Source organism: Sparus aurata, chromosome 4 (assembly GCF_900880675.1).
Source record: "Sparus aurata chromosome 4, fSpaAur1.1, whole genome shotgun sequence".
NCBI lineage: Eukaryota > Metazoa > Chordata > Actinopteri > Spariformes > Sparidae > Sparus > Sparus aurata.
In genome coordinates this window covers 26,341,155-26,363,085 of record NC_044190.1, presented here as the reverse complement: position 1 = coordinate 26,363,085, position 21,931 = coordinate 26,341,155, and the positions used below count along the sequence as shown (strand labels likewise).

General features: G+C 40.4%; 1 protein-coding gene across 11 annotated transcripts in view; it reads left to right on the top strand.

Annotated features, from left to right (window-relative positions):
* tcf12 (transcription factor 12) overlaps positions 1-21,931 on the top strand; it is an 82,821-nt gene that overhangs the window by 56,676 nt on the left and 4,214 nt on the right. Inside the window, exons 1-12 of one of the 11 annotated variants that reach the window (XM_030413480.1) lie at positions 261-540; positions 5,306-5,405; positions 6,183-6,322; positions 6,741-6,882; positions 7,073-7,143; positions 10,580-10,724; positions 14,518-14,591; positions 16,840-16,911; positions 17,410-17,601; positions 20,143-20,254; positions 20,512-20,674; positions 21,580-21,809. In XM_030413480.1, coding sequence (XP_030269340.1) covers positions 472-540; positions 5,306-5,405; positions 6,183-6,322; positions 6,741-6,882; positions 7,073-7,143; positions 10,580-10,724; positions 14,518-14,591; positions 16,840-16,911; positions 17,410-17,601; positions 20,143-20,254; positions 20,512-20,674; positions 21,580-21,809 — 1,510 coding nt within the window. In that variant the 5' untranslated portion in view covers positions 261-471. Of the gene's footprint in view, positions 1-260; positions 541-5,305; positions 5,406-6,182; positions 6,323-6,740; positions 6,883-7,072; positions 7,144-10,579; positions 10,725-14,517; positions 14,592-16,839; positions 16,912-17,409; positions 17,602-20,139; positions 20,255-20,511; positions 20,675-21,564; positions 21,810-21,931 lie in introns of those variants that run through there. The other 10 variants (XM_030413474.1, XM_030413472.1, XM_030413477.1 and 7 more) reach the window with 10 other exon arrangements.

The following is a 21,931-nucleotide window of genomic DNA, read 5'->3' as shown; positions in this document are numbered from 1 at the left end:
ACACATATTAATGAAATCCTGCTCGGAATGAAATGATTTTAGTTCCAGTTTGTCGGGGTTCTCTTGCAGAAAATCAGCTTTTTTTATGCCTGGAATTAAATATTTTTTTTCTCTCTCTCTTTCTAAATCCGCTCACACATTTGTTTTCCGTCCCTCCCACTTCCCTTTATCTTTTTTATACCCACCTCCCCGTCGCCTCCCTTCCCCCTCGCCCTTTTCCTCTTTGCCTCAGCACTTAGAGGCTTAAGAGAGGGATGTATCACATGAGCCACTCCCATCTGACAGCCACCCCTTCCCACAGTGTGGAATGGTACGATCCTGCTTTGCATAAGTTTCCTCTGAGTGGGTCGTGTGTGGAGGCCAGTACTGGAAGAATTATTAGTCCCTTTTGAGCGGTTTGGATGTATGTGTAGAGAGAAGGCTAGTGTGCTCCTATAGTCTACCTTTATCTCTTAAACTGTTAGAGCTATAATGTATTGCGCTTACCCTGTCCCTGGTATGGGCAGTAACTCTTTAATGTATTACTACAACGGGAAATCGGTGAGTAGACTCTTTGGGAATGTGTGTGTGTGTTAGACAGAGAAGAGCTGTGAGAAATGTGTGTGGCTGGCGGTCTCAGTCTGCTGTCCATTTGTATGTCCTTGTGTCCATCATTTTTTATACTTTAATAATTTCAAGATTATGTGGGTGTGTGTGAACGCATGTGACTGCAGCTCCTCTCTCATTTTCCATTACATCAGTTCAAGCTGTATGACAGTACAATATAATAACATAATTCAAGTGTTTTAAACTTATGTCACAACACTTTTTATGATGCTTTACACCCCAGCTGTGCAAAAACAAACAAAGTGTTCTTGGCGATGTGTGAAAAAAAGTTGTGCCATTTTAAAAACTTTTTCTCACACGCAGAATGAAACTGTGTGGTAAGGAAAAAATAACTTTTTTGCAGCCTTGAATTTATTTTTACTGGCTGGTTGCTTCAGCTCCGAGACTGGGTTGAAATAATAACAAGTGGGAGTCTGGGAATGATTAAGGGAGAAAGGCTGCCTGTTGAGGTTAGACTTTCCTGTTTGCAGATTGAGCTCCAAGCACCAGTGTTGCTGTATTTCCATCTGTTTTTAATCACGTTGGCATTCTTGACACCACAGGGAGCCTAATGTGATTTCTGAACTTCTCTGTAATGACCTCTTTGATTTTTGTAACTCTGAAAACGTTTTTCTGTGCGTGTTCTTATAAATACACAAATCATAGTGTGTGTGTGTGTGTGTGTGTGTGTGTGTGTGTGTGTGTGTGTGTGTGTGTGCGTGTGAATGAGGGCTGGACTTGATGGAGTTGAGTTTTTACAGTTATTGATGTAAAAGATGAGTTGTCGTGCTTGCGTTGCAGAAAGTTTTTAGAGCGTGGTCCTTTGAAATAAATCCTGTTTTTATGGTGAATGTTACGTTATCGTAAAAAACAATCCAGGGGGCTTATGAATCTGCTCAAGGACGCAGTTTTGACAATGGCTGAATGAGCTCTGTAGTGCATGTCAGTAATCCTTAAGTAATGATCCTGTCATAAGCAAATTACACAGGCAGATTTCCACCTGTCATTGCCCGTGCTGTGTTTGCTATTACATAAAGGGCACGTGAAGTAAAAAATAAAGAGGTTAGCCTTTTTATGATATTGCATTGAAAAGGTCATCTCACTCAAACTCGTGTATTAACTTCCCTCACAGCATTTCCTCTTGGAAAATGCTGCTGCTGCTGCTGCAAAAATTACTTTGATCTTTTTCATATTAAGTATTAACAGGCTTGTGTTACAGTTGGCGATGGGGAGAAAATTGATAGCATGTGGACAGAGCGGAGCAAACATTATGATCAAAAGCCCTTGCAGAATAACCACTACCAACTTTTTTTTTTTCTCAAAAGAAAAAAGAAAGACTGCTCATTCTTTGCATCAACTTGATCCACATTAATTTGTTATAATGCAGAGTTGCATAGAAGGCTCACCATCTGGAGCACTGGGAGAATTCACAGTGGGCCATTGGCTTGTGAGCTGGTGGCATGGAACCAATACAGATGGAGCAACTCACTGATCTTTCTTCCGTTGCCCATTAGTGAAAAAAAAAAATCGCAGTGAAAGCCCTCAAATGATTATTAGACCTTTTTTCCCCTTGTTTTGCTTTCCTGAAAGCTTCCACTCTACAAGTGGAATGTCATAAAAATAGATCTGAAATGGCAAAAACATGTTCTCTTCAAGGTGCCTGTTGTTGTTTTGTTGTGCAACAGGTTCTACCGTGCTTCACAGAGGTTAGCACTCTTAGCAAGAAAGCTAATCCTTACACATGTGTTGCACATGCAATGAAGCATGCATGCTTCGGTGCATGTGTAAGTCGGAGTGGGGGTAGTACGGTGGTGTGGTGTGTTTGTGTGTCAACCTAGCACATACTGTATGTATACATCGCACATGTTGTGAAGAGTTAATGAGGTCGCACTGATGCCAAAACCAAATTTTTATGGTATTAATGAGTGGAAGGTTTTATTCTGCAGTGGGGTTGCTCTATTTTTAGAGGACCTGACTCCCAGTAGGCTGCTCTGCTGTCAGAATGTGCACTTCGATAATAATGTTCCTGCTTCGCTGAAGATCTGGATCTTCAATTATATGTTTCTGTTTTTAAGACAGAATTAAGTTGTGCATCCAGGTGCATATTTATGCATTTTCAATTTCTCAGTCAAATATTACAAGGTGTCAGATTGGATTGATGGCAGATTTAGGCTGATATGATTGAAGACATGTTTATTTTACACTTTTTGGTTCTGTCTAAGTGAAAGAGCATTTACTTGTTCCTTGTTGATACACTGAACAGGCTTATTAACTTTTTGATCGACCTAATTGAGAACACTCTGTCAGGCAATGTTAGCCTTTTAGCACAGCATACTTTTTTTAATGAGAGAAATGTTTTTCAAACTCAACCGAATAAGTGTGAAATTTTCCTGTCAAGCTCGCAGCACTGGCACTGTCTGCATTGTGCTTAAAACATCCGTGATGTCACACCTAACTTCATCCATCAGAGCGTCGTGCCAGTGAAAGTTACACTTTTGTGACAGTTTTATTGTCACAGTTTTATGCATGAAAATACTGAGCACTTTATTTTCCGGAAAGCATTGGCAGGTATCACGCACAAATGTTTAACAACGCCCCTCCAAGCAGGCTGAGCTGAGCTGTAGTTTGAGGAGGCATTTTGTCTGTCGTGCACACCAAGCCTTGTTAAGTGTGTAAGATTTGGACTTGAAACAAAATGCCCCGGAGGTTTTGTGGTTTGATTCCAAGTGATGACACACAGGACATGCCGTTAAGAGGGTGTTTGAGCTCTTTTCTTTGAGCTTCTTGGCTATTAGCCAGATTCTTTTTTTCTTAGTTCCATTTATTTTTCCCCTCCATGCCTGTTATTATATTACATTCTTAGTGTAAGTTGACAGCCACTGTTTTAATATTTGATATTATAAGCGGTGTGGCATGAAGTTCAAAGGCAGGTGCCACAGGCTTGGAGGCGAGGTGTGCATGATATATCCACTTCTTACATACTTCTTACAACCTATAACCTATAACTCAAATACAGTGTCTTCTATCTGAGGCAGGGTGTTATTCTACAACACCTCCAATTGTTTCTACATCACTCTCTTCAATCATAAGTCCACACTGGGTATTATTCACTTATCAGAAGGCAGAATTATTACCTCATTGTATGCCTTGCTGTAAATTATAGTTCATTATATACATAGCTGCCAAGTCATAGCTGAGGGGTAAAGACATACATAGTGGAGCATAAATAAAGGCGGTAAATAAAAGCTAAGTAAAATAAACTTTTCCACTGACTTTTACAGTTGATTTTATTGATATGTTTATGCTAGTAAGCCTTAGTTCATGTGAACACTGGTGAAATATAAGGTACAGACAGAAATTATTTTTTTTGATAAGAGGTTCCCCACTGATGCTCAAACAACTGGTGTAGGTCTGTGTTGGTGTGCTGATCCGTGTGAGTGACGGCTTTTAATTAATAGCCTTGTAAAAGGAAACCCAGGCGGGCCCTCTCTTCCATAGGCTGGCGGAATGAGGCACCCAGTGTTTGGGATGGTTTATTAATGCTTTGACTGGTTAGCCCAGGGTAGAAAGGACAATTAGCATTATCCGCTGCCATATGCTGCCCATTGACCGTGGGCAAAAGACAAAAGGCCAGGGCTAACCTGAGATCTCCATGGAACTACTATCAAACCCCGGTCACATGTGTAAGCCAGAGGACCCATGAGAGCCCCACCCCTCCGAGAGCACTTTAATTACACACCCAGACAACAACACGCTGGAGTCCAGCTCACTCAGCAAAGGAGCCCTGAGTCTCGCTGTGTCGATACTATGTTCATGTGTCTCCTGTGTGTGTGCGAGTGGGTGATTTAATTTACATACTGTGGTTGCGTGGAATATTTCCCACCAGCGCTGTGTCATAAAACAATTTCAAAACAACCTTCATCAGCTGACATTAGAATCCAATCTTCATGTGATGTGTGGCTGTTAAGAGTGGGATTTTTCTGACAGAGTGTGGCACACACAGGTGGAATCTAGCTGGCGGGTCTGGCTCTGATTAGTGTTACACGATTGGTGGGGTCATCCAGCCCCGTCCGTGGGAGGGAGAATTTGCTCAAACCTTCTTTCCCTTCTTCCCTCCCTCATCTTCCTCCCTCCTTCCATCTGGAGTGGATGAAGTCAGAGACCACATCACTGGTTTTTGGCCTCTAGTCTCTTTGATCCTCCCGCCCTAGCTTGGCACACACACAGCTGTACAACAGCATGCCCATTGTACCTCTCCTTTCACTGCCACCACCACCAGCTTGCAGGTACAAATCTAAAGACGCAAAGCAAGCTGTTTTTGTACCACTTATTTGATTTCTGCCTCTTTGGGAATGCTGTAATTTGCCAGGCATTTAGTCTATGCATGTAAGCGGGTATCATTATACTTCCATTAGAGGTTGAGTTGATCTGAAATGCAAATACCTCTGATAATCCACTCCTCTCCTCATGAGCTTGATTGCTTGCTAGTCATTAAAGTGTGTGTGCATTTGTGGTTTTAGGGCCATATCTACCAGACATGTGTTTTTACTTGTGTGTGCGTGAGCTCACATACTTTTGTATGCATAAATTCTTAAGCATGATTGTACTTTGCCTTCATGTTGAAAGTGTTTATTTGCTGACAGTTTTCATCGGTTTCATCATCAGCTGGATAGACACCACAATGCCTCGTCCCTTACTGACATTTATGTTCTCGCTGCAGGTGTATGCGCCATCTCCCAACTCAGAAGACTTCAACAGAGATTCACCGTCTTACTCTTCTCCTAAACCCTCCAGCAGTATGTTTGCAAGCACTTTCTTTGGTAAGTTCAGAAGCAAGTTCACATTTTTACACTGCACTACAACTTAACATTGTCTTTATTCGTAATGCCCTCTTCCAACCAAGGTCTCTTATTTATACCCTGATCCATCCGCAAATTCAAGTATGGCTGCGCTTTGCCATTAAAGCTCTCTCCATCTTGAACAGCTTCTCCAAAATCGTTTTTTTTACCGTTTGTTTTACTGAATATCTGTATGCTTTATATTTTGCTGTTTCTGTATCCTGTGCTTCATTTTTTTTTTTTACGGTTCTGTATAGATAAAATCCTATATAATTAGTTATTCTTACATGACAGGCTTTAATATCACATTTTGATATTCTAGAGTTGTTATCTGTGAATTATCGACGAGATAAACTTCAGTAATGTGCGTATTTTGAATAATCATCATTTTGGCATTTCTGGCAGTTAACATGATGACAAAAAAAGGCAGGAATATTGTACCATACTACTTTCAATACTAATATTTTGATCTTCCAAGACAGTTTTCTTTTGTATTAGTGATGTTGTTAAGTATTTATTTAATTGTGATTTATTCCCAGACCTAGACAGAAATACAGACTTCTTTGTTGGCTTTGGCTTTGTGTTATCTCAGCTATGCTCAGGACAAGGATCATGTTTCAGTCCCAAGAGCAAAAAACAAGAAGTGCTCCTTAGATGACCCCAAGTTTTAATAGGGTTAGAGGTTAGCAGATGTCTGGTACTGTCTCAGTGCATGTTGTATATGATAATAAGCATAAGATTCTTCTTTTTTTTCTGTAGACGGTACCCACAGTTCTTCTGACCCTTGGAACTCGTCCAATGGGATCAGTCAACCCGGCTATGGGGGGATGCTCGGAGGATCTTCATCTCACATGCCACAGTCAGGAAACTACAGCAACCTGCACTCACACGACCGTTTGGTAAGAATTGATACCTCAGCTTATGAATAGCTGATAAATGATTGTTAGTAACTCTTTGACACTTATATAAGAGATACAACGTGTATTGAGAAGCAGATGCAGCACCTGAACTCTTTGTCAGCCCTCCACCCGCTCAGCACATGGAGTGGGTGTCTTCTTAAGTTGTTGTCTGATTATTATCAGTGAAGACTTTGCTGACCCTCTTTGTGTCAGTTTTTGATCTGGTCTTGTCCGGCTGCCTGGCTGCCTTCAGCTGGCCAGGCATCACAGGGAGCCTGCAGATGCTGCCCCCCCCCCACACAGTTACTTTTGCTTCACCGCAGTCTGGGACATGTCAAAGAAGAATATAGAATTCAGAGCATAAATCAGCTCCTTCTTTCTAACACTTTCTCTTCCATTTCTGTTTTTCATCTTCCAGAATTACCCTGCACACTCAGTCTCTCCAGACATCAACGCCAGTCTTCCTCCCATGTCCAGCTTCCACCGAAGCAACACCAGCACTTCACCATTTGTCACCGGAGCGCACACCCCATCCGCCAGCGCAGCTGACGGGGTCATGGGTACGTTCATGTGTTAACAGTTTAGTTACCTGCTCAGAATGACTGATTCAGTGCCCTCTGATGTAATCATTGCGAAACATCCATTCTGTAAAAAGTAGTGGGTCAGGCAGTCAGACAGCTGCATTGTACACTGTGACCACGCTTCATTTGTCTGAGTTTGCTGTTACAAAGCCTCCCTCTGTGTTCTTAGCTGCTGCAAATCGGGGGAACGCCACTGGAAGCTCACAGACTGGGGATGCACTGGGCAAGGCTTTAGCATCGGTGAGTTAGAGCCCCACATTTAATTATGACTCCTGTTTATTTTTCATGCAGCCCTGAGGAAAGTGAAGTAAGGATTTGGATTTAAAAACAGTTGCCATCTATTATTTCGACAAGCACACTTTCTCTTTCTTCTGGAAAATCCAGCTAGCATTTCCAGCTTTTTTTAAGGTAGGATATGGCGTTCACATGCAGAACACAACCACAATACTCGAAAAACCTGATCATAACCACAATATTCATGTAAACGTTCTCATGATCTGACACAGAAGTCTCTACATATCCTCTCAAGTCTGACCTCGTCTCTTGGTGTGAGACTCCAAGGCTAACTAAAATAATTTTTGATTTTGTGCAAAATAAAATAATGGTTCGTTTCTGTCTCTAAAGAAGGTGACCTCAGTAATCATGCAGGGTGCTATTATGTGGGTGCAAGTGCTATTCTGACTGCTGATTAAAAAAGCCCAGAGGACATGTTTGTAGTTGTTTTTGGCCTAAGCCAGGATAATTGTGGGCTTAAACTAAGAGTATTCAAGAAAGAGAATTGTACATTGAAAATACTCCTAAAGCCAGTGGATTACAACCCATCCTGGATATCTGTGACATCCTGTAATATATAATAGTAAGTGTTGAATGTGTTGCAGCTCACAGAGGTTCATAATGGAGAGGAAAATGTCTCACAGTTCTTTACACATCAATTGATGAATACACTTTTGGTCACTTAAAACAGGAATTTGAGGAACAATAAACTGGTTTAAGATTTAACCTTAAACATCATGTGTTGAAGACATACACTATGAAGAGCTGAAACCCAGGGAGTAACTCCTTAAACTGAACAAAGTGAAGTGAACATAACCTTGAACCTGATGGACATTTACTTATTTCATGCCAGTGGTCCATTCACAGGCCCTCAAACTGTCTAATTGCAAATTCCCAGGGATTTCCATATTTCAGTATTTCCAAACACCAGATTGGACATTTTTTTTAAAAGGCTTATTTTGATTTTTTAAAGTTTGAAACTTATATTTTAACCAAAATCTCCTAAGACAATGTTAAACATGTTGCGTAGACATATTGGTGTTTAGATTTTGTTAAATTATAATTTCGCACCCTAGAGCACCAGCTGTAGGTTCAGGAGGAATATATTCTTCCAGCTTAAAAGACAAAATATGAGAGTTAAGGGATGGTAATAACAAATTAAGTCCTTTATATTTGCAGACTCAATTCTATTAGCATGACAAAGCTGCAGTGAAATGGACACGGTTGGACTGGGGTGGGGGTGGGTGGATGGAGCAGGGGGCACTGGGGAGTTTATAACTGCTGTGGCTCAACTCCACGGGCCGCCCTTTGTAGAGCTTTGTTCTCCGCCCTTTTAAATTGGCCGTGCTTATTGGCCCCATGCCGCCTGCGGGAGCGTAACTGATGATGAGGCGGAGCTTCATTTATTCCAGTAAAATGAGCCGTGTTTCACTTTGAAAGCAGCATTAGTAGCCAGTAAGTGAAAAGAATAGAAAGTCATATATTGTCGGGTCAGAAGTCACGGTTATAAACAGCCTTTGCTTTGAGAAACTAAGAGACATTTGGAAAAAAGAGTCTTGAGTCTTGTTGGTTTCTAACACAGTGGTGATCACATTATTAATCCTCCTTAGTTATTGACAGAATTGTTTATCTGAGAGTGAAAATGCTGATCTGAGTGAGACACAGTGTAGAAAAGCATAAAATCCATTCCTCCCTTTATAGACAGCGGTCAGTCCCTCCTCCTCCACACTCTGTGACACTCTTCAGTGAAACCTCTATCCTGAATCCTGATACTCCAAGTTGATTGAAAAACTAAAGCCCAGAGATCAAGATTGAATAAGGAGATTATTAATAATGAGTGCGTTCTATCATCCCTACAGAAGTCAAATGGTTTCCGGCAAGCTCAATTTGATCTCAACTTGGAGGAGAATTCTCTGTGGATCTGCTGGGTTTTTTTTCTGCTAATTAGTCAGGATCCAGCAGTAATACCCTGCGTTCTCTGAGACATGTTCCATTATGGCACAATATCCTCTTATTACAGAGAGAGAAAAAAACCCCGCTATGTGTTTGTGCTTTAATCCAGCATTTGTTTAGACAAATGAAATCCCTGTGGAAGTTCTGAAGAGGTAATCTCCTCGTTCCCTTGTGATTGACATGTCATCCTAAAACTCAGTGACCTCAGTGTAACCCAGCAGAGGATGCATGGACACAGTATAGCTGGTGTGAATTGTCTGCTACTTAAAGCGTTACCCTATGCAGAAAACCAAGGTGTTTGTCCTAGTTGTCATCTTCAGAGAGTTTGGAAGCATGCAAAAATAAACAGCAGTTGAATCATACTTGACTCTGATGTATGGTTCACAAAATAAAATCTGGTGCAGGCTGAAATACAGCCCCTGAGATTTACTGTTGTTGGCTTAACGGGGTTTCCAGGTTGGGCGTATGCACTTCTTGAAGCCACAGAGGAATAATAACTGGAGTCACTCATACAGGCAAAACAAACCTTTCCCCTGGTAAAGTTTTACAAGTGACTTATTAGGATATGAGTCATTTTATTTAAGAAACAGAAAACTCTCACTTTTCAGTCTCGTTGTATTTTAATTGGAGCCTCGGTTCATCTTCAGACCATGACTTTAATTTAACCTGTTAAACTTGTGCCTGTTTATACAATCATTTAGATAAGTCAATTTTAGGATATATCAATTCTGTTCTGTAAATGTGATAATTTGCTATGACGCACTACACAAAACATAATTAAGAGTATTTGTGATGTATCTGTGTTGTCTATGTGACCGTTTATTGGACCAACCATATATCGGCCGGGCTCTTATAAACAAGAACTAGAATTGATAAAAGATGGAGAGAAAGTAGAGAGATGAGTTGATATGTTGTTGTGTTAATGTATAGACTTATATAGCAAGGGATATAAAAAGGTAGAATTTTGATGAAATGATTCAGTTTATGCATTCTCTTTTTCTAAATTGGACAAACCCTTTTAACAAAGCCAACGATAGAGAAGGTTTCATTTGCTCTTGTTCTAATTTGTGCTACATGTACAAAGATACCGGTGTTTAATGTAAAAAAAAAAAAAAAAGTTCGATTGATTCAAAGAATTCAAGGTGCTCTTCAAATATACAGTTTTTGTCTCTCTGTGTAAATCTGAGCTATATAAACTGAACAGCAAGTCATCAAAGTGAAACTCATTCATGGTTCATTTTGTTAACAGCTCATATGTATCCACTGAGCAGTTTTATGACATCCCTGGCAGTAAAACCACTATAATTAATGATACATGTTTGGCTTGAGGATGGTGACAGCTGTAGAAAATATGAAGAAACAGCGACCAGCGGTGTAAATTTTATTTTTATTTAGTGCTGCTGATGATACATTAATGACAATTCTTTATTTTCCCTCTTCCTTTCCTCAGATTTACTCACCGGACCACACTAGCAGTAGTTTTCCATCCAACCCGTCGACACCTGTGGGTTCCCCTTCACCTCTGACAGCCACAGCAGGCGCTGCCTCAGCAGGTACCGTGGTGACTACTGCCGGCACCCCGTCTGGAAGACCAGGTAGAGCACCACCATTGGATTTTAATCTCATATGCACTTCCTCTACCCCTACACCAGACATTAACTAGAATATAGAAGTAGAATAGTAGAAAAGTAGAATATAACATGGACATCACTGAAACTGCTTTATTAAGAGCCTTTGACAGACACATGTCAGATTGTGTTGAAAATAGGCCTTGACCTGGAATAGCCAAGCTAATTAAGAGGCTTTCATGAATATGACTTTAATTAATCAAATTACCTTTTCTTGCAGTGCATTATATGGATTAATTAAAGCCTAAGCAGAGAGAAATGTAGAGTTTCTTTAAAAAACTCAATTTAATACCCTTTTTAGTCAGGAAGGAGCTCTAATCTTTCTCTACGTGTTCTCCATACTTTATCTATGCCAGGGCTCTTAATGCCATTTTTACATTAATCCATTCTAAAGGAAAGCTCCATTTAGTCTGGAGACTGCACAGTCTTGGAAACAGCTATGACAAGAATTTGAAATGGTCCAAAACAATTATCCTTTAGAACAAACAAAAAAGCGAAGAGAAGAGACGCTTTGTTTGAGATGTAGCTGCTAGCTGTTTTCTATCTGCGGTACAAGAGCGTATGAAGTGCATTAAATCAAGTTCATTCTGACCCGAACAATATGCCCGCTCCTTGAAACTGAACATAACTTGCTGGTCTAGCGTCTACAACCAAATCTTTATCAAGGCCTTTATTTTCTGACAGAGCTGCTCCACATTGACTCCTGGTGACATCACACACCAGTTTGGCTCTCAAATTTTTTGGAGAATCATCATTCAAGTTCATAAATTAAGATCAAGCTGGCAAGTCCTTTCAGGATAGATATTTTTTAAGTGACGGAGATGACATTTTTAATGACAAGGCCCTGGAATGACAGTGTGAAGGAAAAGGCTGTGGCTTTTCGGATGTGAAACTCTTCTAATGAAAATGTTTTAAGTGGGTCTTGAAAAACATTTTTGAAAAGCTTTTTATGTTTTTGTAGAACAGTTATCCAAGTTTTTTATGGCTTATAATAGTGGCTCATGGCACTCTCCCTACTTTCTAATAAGACACAATTTTTTGGGGTAAATTTGTTGTTACATAATCCTTTTTTTTCCAAACAAGTGCTTGGCTGTTTGTGTTTTTATGTTAGCTTGATTATATATATATATATATTTTTTAAGCACGGACAAACAAGCCTCTCTCTCTGAATTGTATTTATGTTGTGCAACAAAAGCATCCAATCCTCTTTGTATTACACTAGGTTTTTTATGGTAGTGAAAAAAAAACTGTATAAGAAGAATATAGGTTATCAGACGTGTTATCAGACATGTTGTCAGACGTGTTGACAGACGCGAGGGAGAGTCATGGAAAGCGAATGAGGGTGGGCAGCAAGGGAAAGCCCAGTGTGTTGTTTTAGTGGGTAGTTGTGTCATGTGTGGTAATGGAGTGGCGACAGCTGTCTCTACGTATGCCCCCCTCATCCTCAGCTGTTGCCCTGCCCCATGGACAGCTGTTCCCCCCAACACACACATGCAGACCAGGCTGCAAAAGGCCTCGTTTATCTGCCAGTGGGCGAAGGAGGGTAGCTGTGACTCAGCTGATGAGGAGGGTTATGACAGCCTCACATAGGGAGATCCCCCCTATTGACCTATTTACAGTACAGCACGCCACACCTGGCAGAATTACAATGTAATTTATAGTCGAGTAAGTCATATGTTCAGAAATCAACTTGTTTTGAGCTTTAATGATAGAAAACATATTAATGGGATTCATATAAGCAATAGAAACAAACTGCGAAACATCTGGGATTGTAGGAAATGGATGTCGTTTCTCTAATTATTCACCCTTATTATGCTTCTGGGGTTAGAAAAAGAGCGATACTTTGAAATTGGCACAAAATTTGGCTCGCTGTTGAAGATCCATTCATCACTGGGATTACACCGATATACAGCAACATTACTCAAGAACGGTCTGTTCAATTAGCCCTCCCTGGTGCACGTGGGGACCAGAGCCCCAGGCTAATTTTTCATTCGCCGCCAGCCAGCAGAGACTGTGTAGAGTTCCAGTCTCACTCACCTGGGAGAAAGCTGAGGCACAACAGAGCCCTTTTCATTTCCTCTTCCAAAGTCACTTTTAATAGTCTGTTAATTAAAGTCTGATTTTTTTTCCGAGGCTGTGAGTGTAAAGAGACATGAAAACTCGAGTATAGAAGACCACAGAAGTTTAATGAGACATTTCAATGGAATGAATTGATGGAAAAGAAACTTATTATGAGCAGTTTCCTGAGCTTAAGGGAGGGCTTATTTTTCTTTGTCAGAAATATATATGAGGTGCTTACTCTCTTTTTCTGTCAGCTGTTTATTTTGTTTGACCACATCGGCCTTGATTTGTAGAAACACTGAACAATTAGAAGTTTAAATATGTCATCAATCTACTCACAGGCAAGCTTCATAGCTTTTGATTTTTTCTTTAAATTTATGAATAATATTTGATCCCAGTCAGCACTCCCGAGCCCTCTCTGCCATCGCTCATTCCCCTCATCCTGCTCTGCATTTTTCATCACCTTGCTATAAAAAGAAATGAAGACCAGTGCCCGAAATGAGTTTGTAGACACACTCTAAATGATAGATAACCAAAACAAAGTCTCAAACTGCAGAGTGAGATCCAGTGTGGACTCCATTCACCAGGATGTAGGCTGAGTTTGGCACCTTTCCATCATAATAGACACCAGAAGAGCACTGGGAGCCCTGAGCTGGAAAGATATCCTATCCTTAAATAACCTGCAAAGGTTCATTATTTTCAGAGTCCATTATGGTTATTTGATTGTATGACGCATCGCCTCCTGTTGCACATGGCAAGCATGCAGGTTAATTGGATGAATGGTGCTCCAGAAAAAAGAGAAAGGAAGAAAATGTTGTTCTTGAACTGGGAATGTGATGAGCAGATGTGGATCCCTTTTTTTTTGCACTAATTTACACCAGATCAAATCAGCTTGATTTGCTTTCCTGTAGTTGCCTGTAGATGAACTTTGTTGGCTCGACTAAATGTAAAAATCCACTGTGAAGTTCCTCCAGCCAAAGGTAAATGCTAATCTCTTTTGCAGAGTGTCTTCAGTTTCTCCAAATTTAGATTGTATGATTTTTCATTTGGAAAGAAAAGAAGAAAAATGTCATAGTAAATGCATCTTTGTTGGACATATAAGTATAAATGAAACAATGGTACCAGATGCGATCAAATAAACTGTATTCATCAGTTAGAAAAGTGTTTCACTGACAAAAGACAAAGAGTACTCTGCAACACCAGCAAATGTAGAGAGAGTATGAACTTGACTGAACCCAGATGCTTCACATATTTCCTTCATCAAAACCTCTGATGAAGGCAACGCACCAAAACACTGTTCGTTGCATTTTTTAACACTCTGATGTGTTTCTAAACTCTTAAAAGTCTCCAGGAAAGAGGACTTGCTAGTGATCATAATGTTTTTCAGCCACTCATCTTTATCATTAATAATGTGCAGACGCCGCCTACATCTTATGGTAAAAGTGGGCTTTAGACAAACCCTCTGCTGGCTCATGTGTCCGGATGCAGTCCAGCCATCAGGAAGTGATGCAGTTGAGCCGTAAAAGATAAAAATATCCCAAATGGAACAACAAGAAACCAGAAAATCAGGATGTCAGTGTGTTATGACTGCGTGTTATTGTGTGTTTCAGTTAGCCTTTATGTTTGAGTACCCAGCGGAGCAGGACACAGGAAACTGAATCATCGCTGACCTCCACTACATCTCTCTCTGTCTCATCAGGTACCAACCAGTGGCCCCGTGCCGGTGGACAGACTCCCTCCTCTCCAAATTATGAGAACTCCCTTCACTCACTGGTAAGCTCCCTGTCAGCCTCACTTCAGATAAGTTACGCAAGAAGCACTGAGCCAACATTGCAGGGAGATTGTTGTCTGACAAATAATATGCTGTTGAAGGTGGGGGTAGAGGAATAACCAAACTGAACAATACCTGTCCCTTGGGGCTTGCCATCTGTCCTCTACTCCGTGGGCCCGGACGGGGATGGCAGTTGGGGGGTGGGTTTAGTTAAGGGGCTGGTGTGGGGGTGGCAGCTGCTTGCTGAACCACTTCTCAGGATTCCTTTGCTGCCATGCGACCAGAGCTTCAGATCAGCTTTCACCAAGCCTACTACCTGATGCATATGTCATGCATTTCAATCATGAAGGTGTCATGCAGGTCAAAATATTGAATTATAGAGCACTTATTATAACTGAAGTACAAACAGCTTTTCATGATAAATATAAATTCAGCATTATATTTAAATTTAGATTTAGATTTGGCATTAGACCTATAATACAAAACAGTGTGCACACAATCATAAAACCCCTCAAACATATAGAGAAAACAAGGGTAAAAAAAACATGTATTTAAACATGTTTTTAAGCATTTCTTTTGGTATTATTGTACATCTAAGTCATGAACTCACAGATGTTTCGCCTCAGTGATCGCTTCTTACTGTCTTGCATGCCAAACATCGATTGAAATCCGTATAGGCTTTATAAAGAAATAAAATAGATAAATGAAAAATGTTTTGTTTAAAATTGCTCCACGTTTGGAACATAGTCACTCCAGCTGCAGTCTTGTCACGTAGTTCCATTCAACCAGCCAGCTGCATGTGAGGACGATATTGACGATATATCACCTCGTAGATGTTTCCTCCCACTCTGCCTCCAGCATTGTTTTGTCTCTTCATGGCTGCCAAAGATAAGCGAGAAGCTAACAATGAAAGTGAATGATATCAGATAACCTCAAATTAGCTGCTGATAAATGTAATGTGAATTTGACTGATGATGTAAAACAGAAATTCAGCACTACAGTATACTGTTTGATATTTCTATATATAAATTTTACTTGTTACGGTCGTCAAAACTTGTTTCTTTGACTGTTGACTGTGGCAAATAACATTGGTTGATTGAATTTTTGCTTTGAACCTGAGGAGAGCCCTGAGCAGGATCTTCTTTTTCAAGACTGAAGTGACACTTACACTGACCCATAATTTTCAGGTTGGACAATAGAGTGACTATGGTTTATTCTTTTAAACTTACTAAACTAAATCTGTGAATTCAGCGTTTCTCTAAAATATTTAAATTTGTCAACACCAAACACAAACACAACTGTAGATCGAAGTATTTTAAGATTTCTATAGATTTCTTTCTTTCCTCTTTTTCACTTTCTGTTACATGAACAATGTCCTGAGCATTGCTTGTTGCAAGAGGTCCTTTTGATTAACTGTAAACATATTGTTTTATAAGACAATAATTCCTAGCTAGTGGAAAAAACAAAGACTTTTGGATGCATGCAGCCATAAAACAACATATTTTCCTGATCTAAACAGAAAACATGATCACCATGATCCACTGGCAGACAGTGAAGAAGAGGTCAGAGGATGACAAATTATCATGTTTTGTTTGAGAGTGTGTTGAAATAAAAATCGTGGATCACAGTTCCCTGGTAGTTGAGTCAGAAAATACATGTGATTTTTGGAAAACCCCATTAGTTCTGGAGTACAGTGATTAATAACTATCACGCGAGCTGACAATTAGTTTAAAGTCAAAATGACTAATCTTGTAAGTGACTTTGGTCAGTGAGCCATGGACGGAATTATTTCTCAGGCCAAGACTTGTCTGTTTTAATTCCTGTAAAATGGGCCGTGAGAATCCATTTCTGTAAAGTGACCGGTTGCATTTAGGTGAAGCAAAAGGCACAGCTGCATAATGAATTATATTTATAACAAAGCACTAGACTTGGGAACCACCAACATAGGTAAACTTTTGTGCATTGTAAGAAATATGATGTGGATGATGTGAACTTTGTGTAACACCTCCTGCAAATCTAAAGAAAAGGGAAAAAAGACCAGAACTGTAGAAGGATTTCTTAAATGTGCAAACAACCAACATTTTCATCCTTTCAAAGTGAATGGTCAGCAGCTGTGCACTTCCTTTTAAATCCTGCACTTCTTGTCTGTGTGTCTTTACAAAAACAATCTCTATCCACAGGGTGTTGCAAGTATTTACAGATACTGATCTTTCTTTATAATCCTGTCTTATTCTTATTTGACTTTGCCAGAAAAACAGAGTTCATCAGCAGTTACATGAGCATCTCCAGGATGCCATGTCTTTCTTAAAGGATGTCTGCGAGGTATTCTTCAGATGGAGCCTTTTACTTATTACATGTTCCATACATCTTTGATCATTTTTGGTTTCTGCAGTCCACGTATCTCACAGTGGATTGCAGTTTCATTCATATTGCCTGCGTTGCCTTATTGTCATGTTACGTTTTATTTTTTATCTGTTCCAGCTTGCAGTAATCAGCTTAGGTCAAAAATTTGAAACCTAATTGTTGAAGCACTCCAAGTGGCTGCCATACATCTGACAATTCCTAAGATTGACCACAAATGAAGGAATTTGTTGACTTTTACAACTCAAGCTGAAACGGTTCAATTGATCGTGCATTTGAATTGCTTTCTTCATCGTATGTTTCAGATGTTTATTTTTTTGTTCCTTTTCAAGTCCACACCACGCAATCATTGTTTTCATTTTTTGTCCTAATGTGCTTATACTAAGCTGCCCTGTCCCTCTTTTCCTCTCTTCTCCCTCTCCCTAACCCCCCACTCTTCAATCCCTCTGGTCCTCCCAGTCTCGAATGGAGGATCGTCTGGACAGACTGGATGATGCAATCCTTGTTCTGAGGAACCATGCAGTGGGCTCCACCGCCAGTCTGCCCAGCGACATACACAGTCTGCTGGGACAGGCACAAAATGGGCCAATAGCAGCCATTGGAGCAAACTTCCCTGCTTCTGCATTGGTTCCAAGTCGGACAGCAGCGATGGTATGAGAACTTCAAGTTTTTAGATTTATACGTATTCAGGATATTGCATAAAGCAAGAACATTTTTTTGTGCATTCCTATGTTATTTTCCAATACAAGAATGTTCAGCCACCTGTTCTAAACAAGTCTGCTGCCGTGTATAAAAACTAGACATTTTCCACACATGAACACTTGAATTTATCCTGACATATTTTCCATAAGTGTCATGGCTGGCCTAAGGCTCAGCCTCCTCTTGAGAGTGGCTGTATACACAAGGGCGAAGGAGAAACGAGAAAAACAGACAAGAAAGAAAAGTTGTGCTTTGGTGTAGGATGTGTTTGTGTGTTGTACTCCTTTTAGAGTTAAAGCGTAAACCTTTTGAGAGACAAAGGGAATGCAGGTCTCGGTATAAATCATGATGTGTTTACCCATCCTTCTTCTGAGTTATTTAATTTTACAGAGCCAAGAGATTTGAAAACATCTGCAGCGGAAATGATACAGAGGCGACTCGTCCAACTGTAATCGGGAGGTGTTTGGAAATAATTTGGGTCGCATACAGAAAAAAGCAAAAAAAAAACAATGCTGAATTAGTTCCAAGGAGTTCCAAAGATATACCTGATGCAAATGATTGAAGAAAAAGTTCAGCATCACCAAACAAATGCACATTCAACAACATGTTATTACTGTACACTCAATTACAGTCCTGGTTCTCTGAAATGTACATCCTTCAGTGACATTAGAATAATTGTTCTCTTTAGATCCACAAGTAGAGACATGCATTTTTCAGATAACAAAAATAATTTAATTCGTTATTTCGACATTTCCTTTATTGATGCAACTAATACTTATTTTCATAATCCATTAATTGCTTAAACAGTTGAATATTGTTAAAAAAACAGTAAAACAATGCCCCTTACAATTCATAATAGCTTAGCTAATCTCTTCATGTTGTTTGGTTTGTCCAAAACCCCAAAAGATTCCCTTTACTATCACATTAGGCAAAGGAAATCAGCAAACCTCACTTGCAACAAAGAATGTCTTTTTATTTTATTAATTGACCAATCAATTAGTTTAAATTATTTTTTTTATTTTTTCTGCTGGCATCCAGCTGACATGAAACACACACTAACATTTTCTTAAATTTAGTTGAAAAAACAACAAACAAAACAAGAGTTTTATTTCATTATTTTATCTTTGCGATTAACTTAGAGGAAACATTTTTCATCCAAAAGGATTTCGATTGTGTTTTGTTGGCGTGGTCATCAAAGCTGCTTTTGTATTACTTTTTTATGTCCCTCTCTGGTCTGTGGTCTCAGACCAGGTCTTTGCCACATTAATCTATTTTATATACACATAAAGTTTTTACTTTGTTGTTTGGCTCTGTGTTTTCTGTCACTGTGCGATTTCACTGTGACGCTGAATTTTTTGGATTTCGTTTTGTCCCGTAACAAGAGTTTTTTTGTGGTTGTCAGAAGAGCTCAGTTTGATGTATTTGTTACAGAGAGCTGTGTTGTGGCAGTGATGTTGACCGACTGCGACTGTGAGATAGAACATACTGTGTCTGCACTTACACAGCACTTCCTGTGTGGGAAGAGGTCCCCTCAGACAGAGCTCACCAGCCTCTGCACAGCACAGCCGCAGGCTTTTTACTCTGGCTGACACCCCGCCCTCTACCCCCTCCCACCCCTTTTCATCACTTCTTTTTAACAACCCAGGAAATCTGAATCGTTGGAAACGTGTGTCTGAACCCGCGGCCTCCACCCAAATAGAGGTCCTCAGCTGTATGGTAATCAGGCCCAGCCATGAAAATGGCAGCGTTCTTTTCTTGCCAGAGCCCCGGCTTCCCTCCTCCTCCGCCAGACAAAGAGTTGTTTGGACACCTGTTGAGAGCACAGCAAAGATTAGCGTAGCACCGAGGAAGGGGAGGGTCTCGGGGTGGCGGGGTTAACAGAGGCCAACAGTGACTGGGGATTACATTCCATAAGAAAAGGGGGGAATACCCTCCACCCTCAATGAAGATCTCCCCACCTCTCCCTGCCTCTCAGAGGGTGAATCAGAGAGCTCAAGAACATGTGGTAAACCTCAGGAAGGAGGGACGGTGGGAGCCGACCATTTTTATGCTATGAATGTCGACTAAATAGTCAGACTGTGGAGCGGATTCAGCTTGACATCTCTCAAAACAGAACACAAGGATTTGTCTCATTTCAGACGTGAGAAACAGACATGGTCTTAGTTGTGGTTACAGCGAGCCGAGCCTGAGAATGTCTCAACAGTGAGCAGCACAATGTGACACAAACAAATAAAGAGGTTTTCGTAATGCATCGTAAATAGATCTTTTTTTTGGCTGAGAGGGTTGTTACACAGGTGGTTTTACTTCGGGTTTTTCACTCTTTGCTTTTGCATTCTACATACAAACTGCTGAGAAGCAAATCACCAGCGCATCCCTCTGTGTTGGGAATGACACACTTGAATGACTTATCAGACCCTGTATTGTATTATTCATCATCTCCAGAGAGTTTCTACTTCCTTTCTTGACATGTCCTTCCTGTCTGTGTTGCAGCAGGGTGGTGCCCACGCTGACGATTCTGCCAGCCTGAACAACAGCCACGGAGGCCTGCCCAGCGCCGGCTCCACTTCCAGCACAGAACTCAACCACCAAGTGGAAGCATTCAGAGGTCTGTTGCACTCCCCCTCAGTCTTATAAAAGTGCGGGTCCAATAATTTTTTTAATTCTGTAGTTTCTCAGTTGTGTTCTTTATGTATTCAAATCTAAAAATGTAAATACTGGTCTAACAGCTGAATGGGAGTGTCCATTTTTAAAAAACTGGAAGAAAACAAGGATGGACCCGCACTTTAACTCATTACATGGCTGCCACAACATGATGTTCATGGCTCGGATCGTGTCTTACTTTTACATTTACAATGTTCGCAGCTGGTCTTAGTTCAGTCCTGGCAGGCCAATTGCCTGCCACCCTGGAGCTGAAGGTGGAGAAACAGGAGAAGGACGAGATGCAAGACAACGTCTCCAACGATGAAAGGTCAGATGATGAGATCGACAAAAATCTGAGGACCCCTAGAGGCGGCACACGCACTAGGTAAAGACATGTAGATACACCGATAGTGAAATCATCTGGAGATTACCTGATGTTTAGAATAAATAAAATAATTACGCGAAATAATATTTTAAACCAGCCCAGAACTTTATGATTGATTCTGTGGTTTTGGTTCGGTAGAATTCTTGTTTTTTAAAGATTGCAGCTGGCATAAAGAGAGGTTGAGATAATGTAATCAATTTTACATCAGTGTGATGTATTTGTGACAGATGTCAGTGCAGCAGTGAAACAAAGATATCATCGGTGAAGATGCTGAATTCCCAATCAATGCCACTAATAAGAGTATATTTTTAACAAAGAACAACACATTTATTTAAGCATAAACATACTAGCAAGTTTATCTAAACAGGTACAATCCTCCTTGTTCTTGTTATTAATTTAAATTAATTAAAAGAAAAGTGAACAGTTGAAACTGAATTAAATTTAGCCCCAGGTCAAAAAGTAAATCATCCGTGTTCTGTTATATTGATTATGTGTCACCAACAATAATGCACGTCATCAATTTTGTTTAATGAAGTTTTACACAGTGTAATACTGTAGTACTTAATAAAGTAATTTGCCACTTGGCCCTGTAATGTAATGAGTTCACATTATTATAGATTGGTTGCTAATTATCAACTGTGCCTGCGTGCAACCATGACTGTTTCAAAGATAATTAGTTTTCATTTAGTATGACTTGAGCACCCTGGTGGCCTTTGGGTCCGACCATGGACCTTTGATGCATGTCTTCCCCATCTTTCTCACTCTCACGTCTTTTCCTGTCGTCTCGATGCCGTGGTCTCAGTCTTATGGGCACAAATTCTACAGAAGGATATTTTATTTTCAGTCAAAGTGATTTTGTTTTTTTATTTTGTGCTTTAACATCTAAACAGTTCTTTCTCCCACAGTATCACTGAAGACGAGGACCTGAATCCGGAGCAGAAGGCAGAGCGTGAGCGCGAGAGGAGGATGGCTAACAACGCCCGTGAGCGCCTAAGAGTGCGAGACATCAATGAGGCCTTCAAGGAGCTGGGTCGCATGTGCCAGCTGCACCTGAAGAGCGAGAAGCCCCAAACTAAACTGCTTATCCTCCATCAGGCTGTGGCCGTCATACTTAACCTGGAGCAACAAGTCAGAGGTCAGTGTCCAGCTAATTGTTGCAGTAACTCAAATGTGAATGCTACCTCTAATGCTACTACTATCTACAGCTTACTGTCTTAAGGCGGTACATTTATTCTGCTATCGCATCCAGAGAGCTTA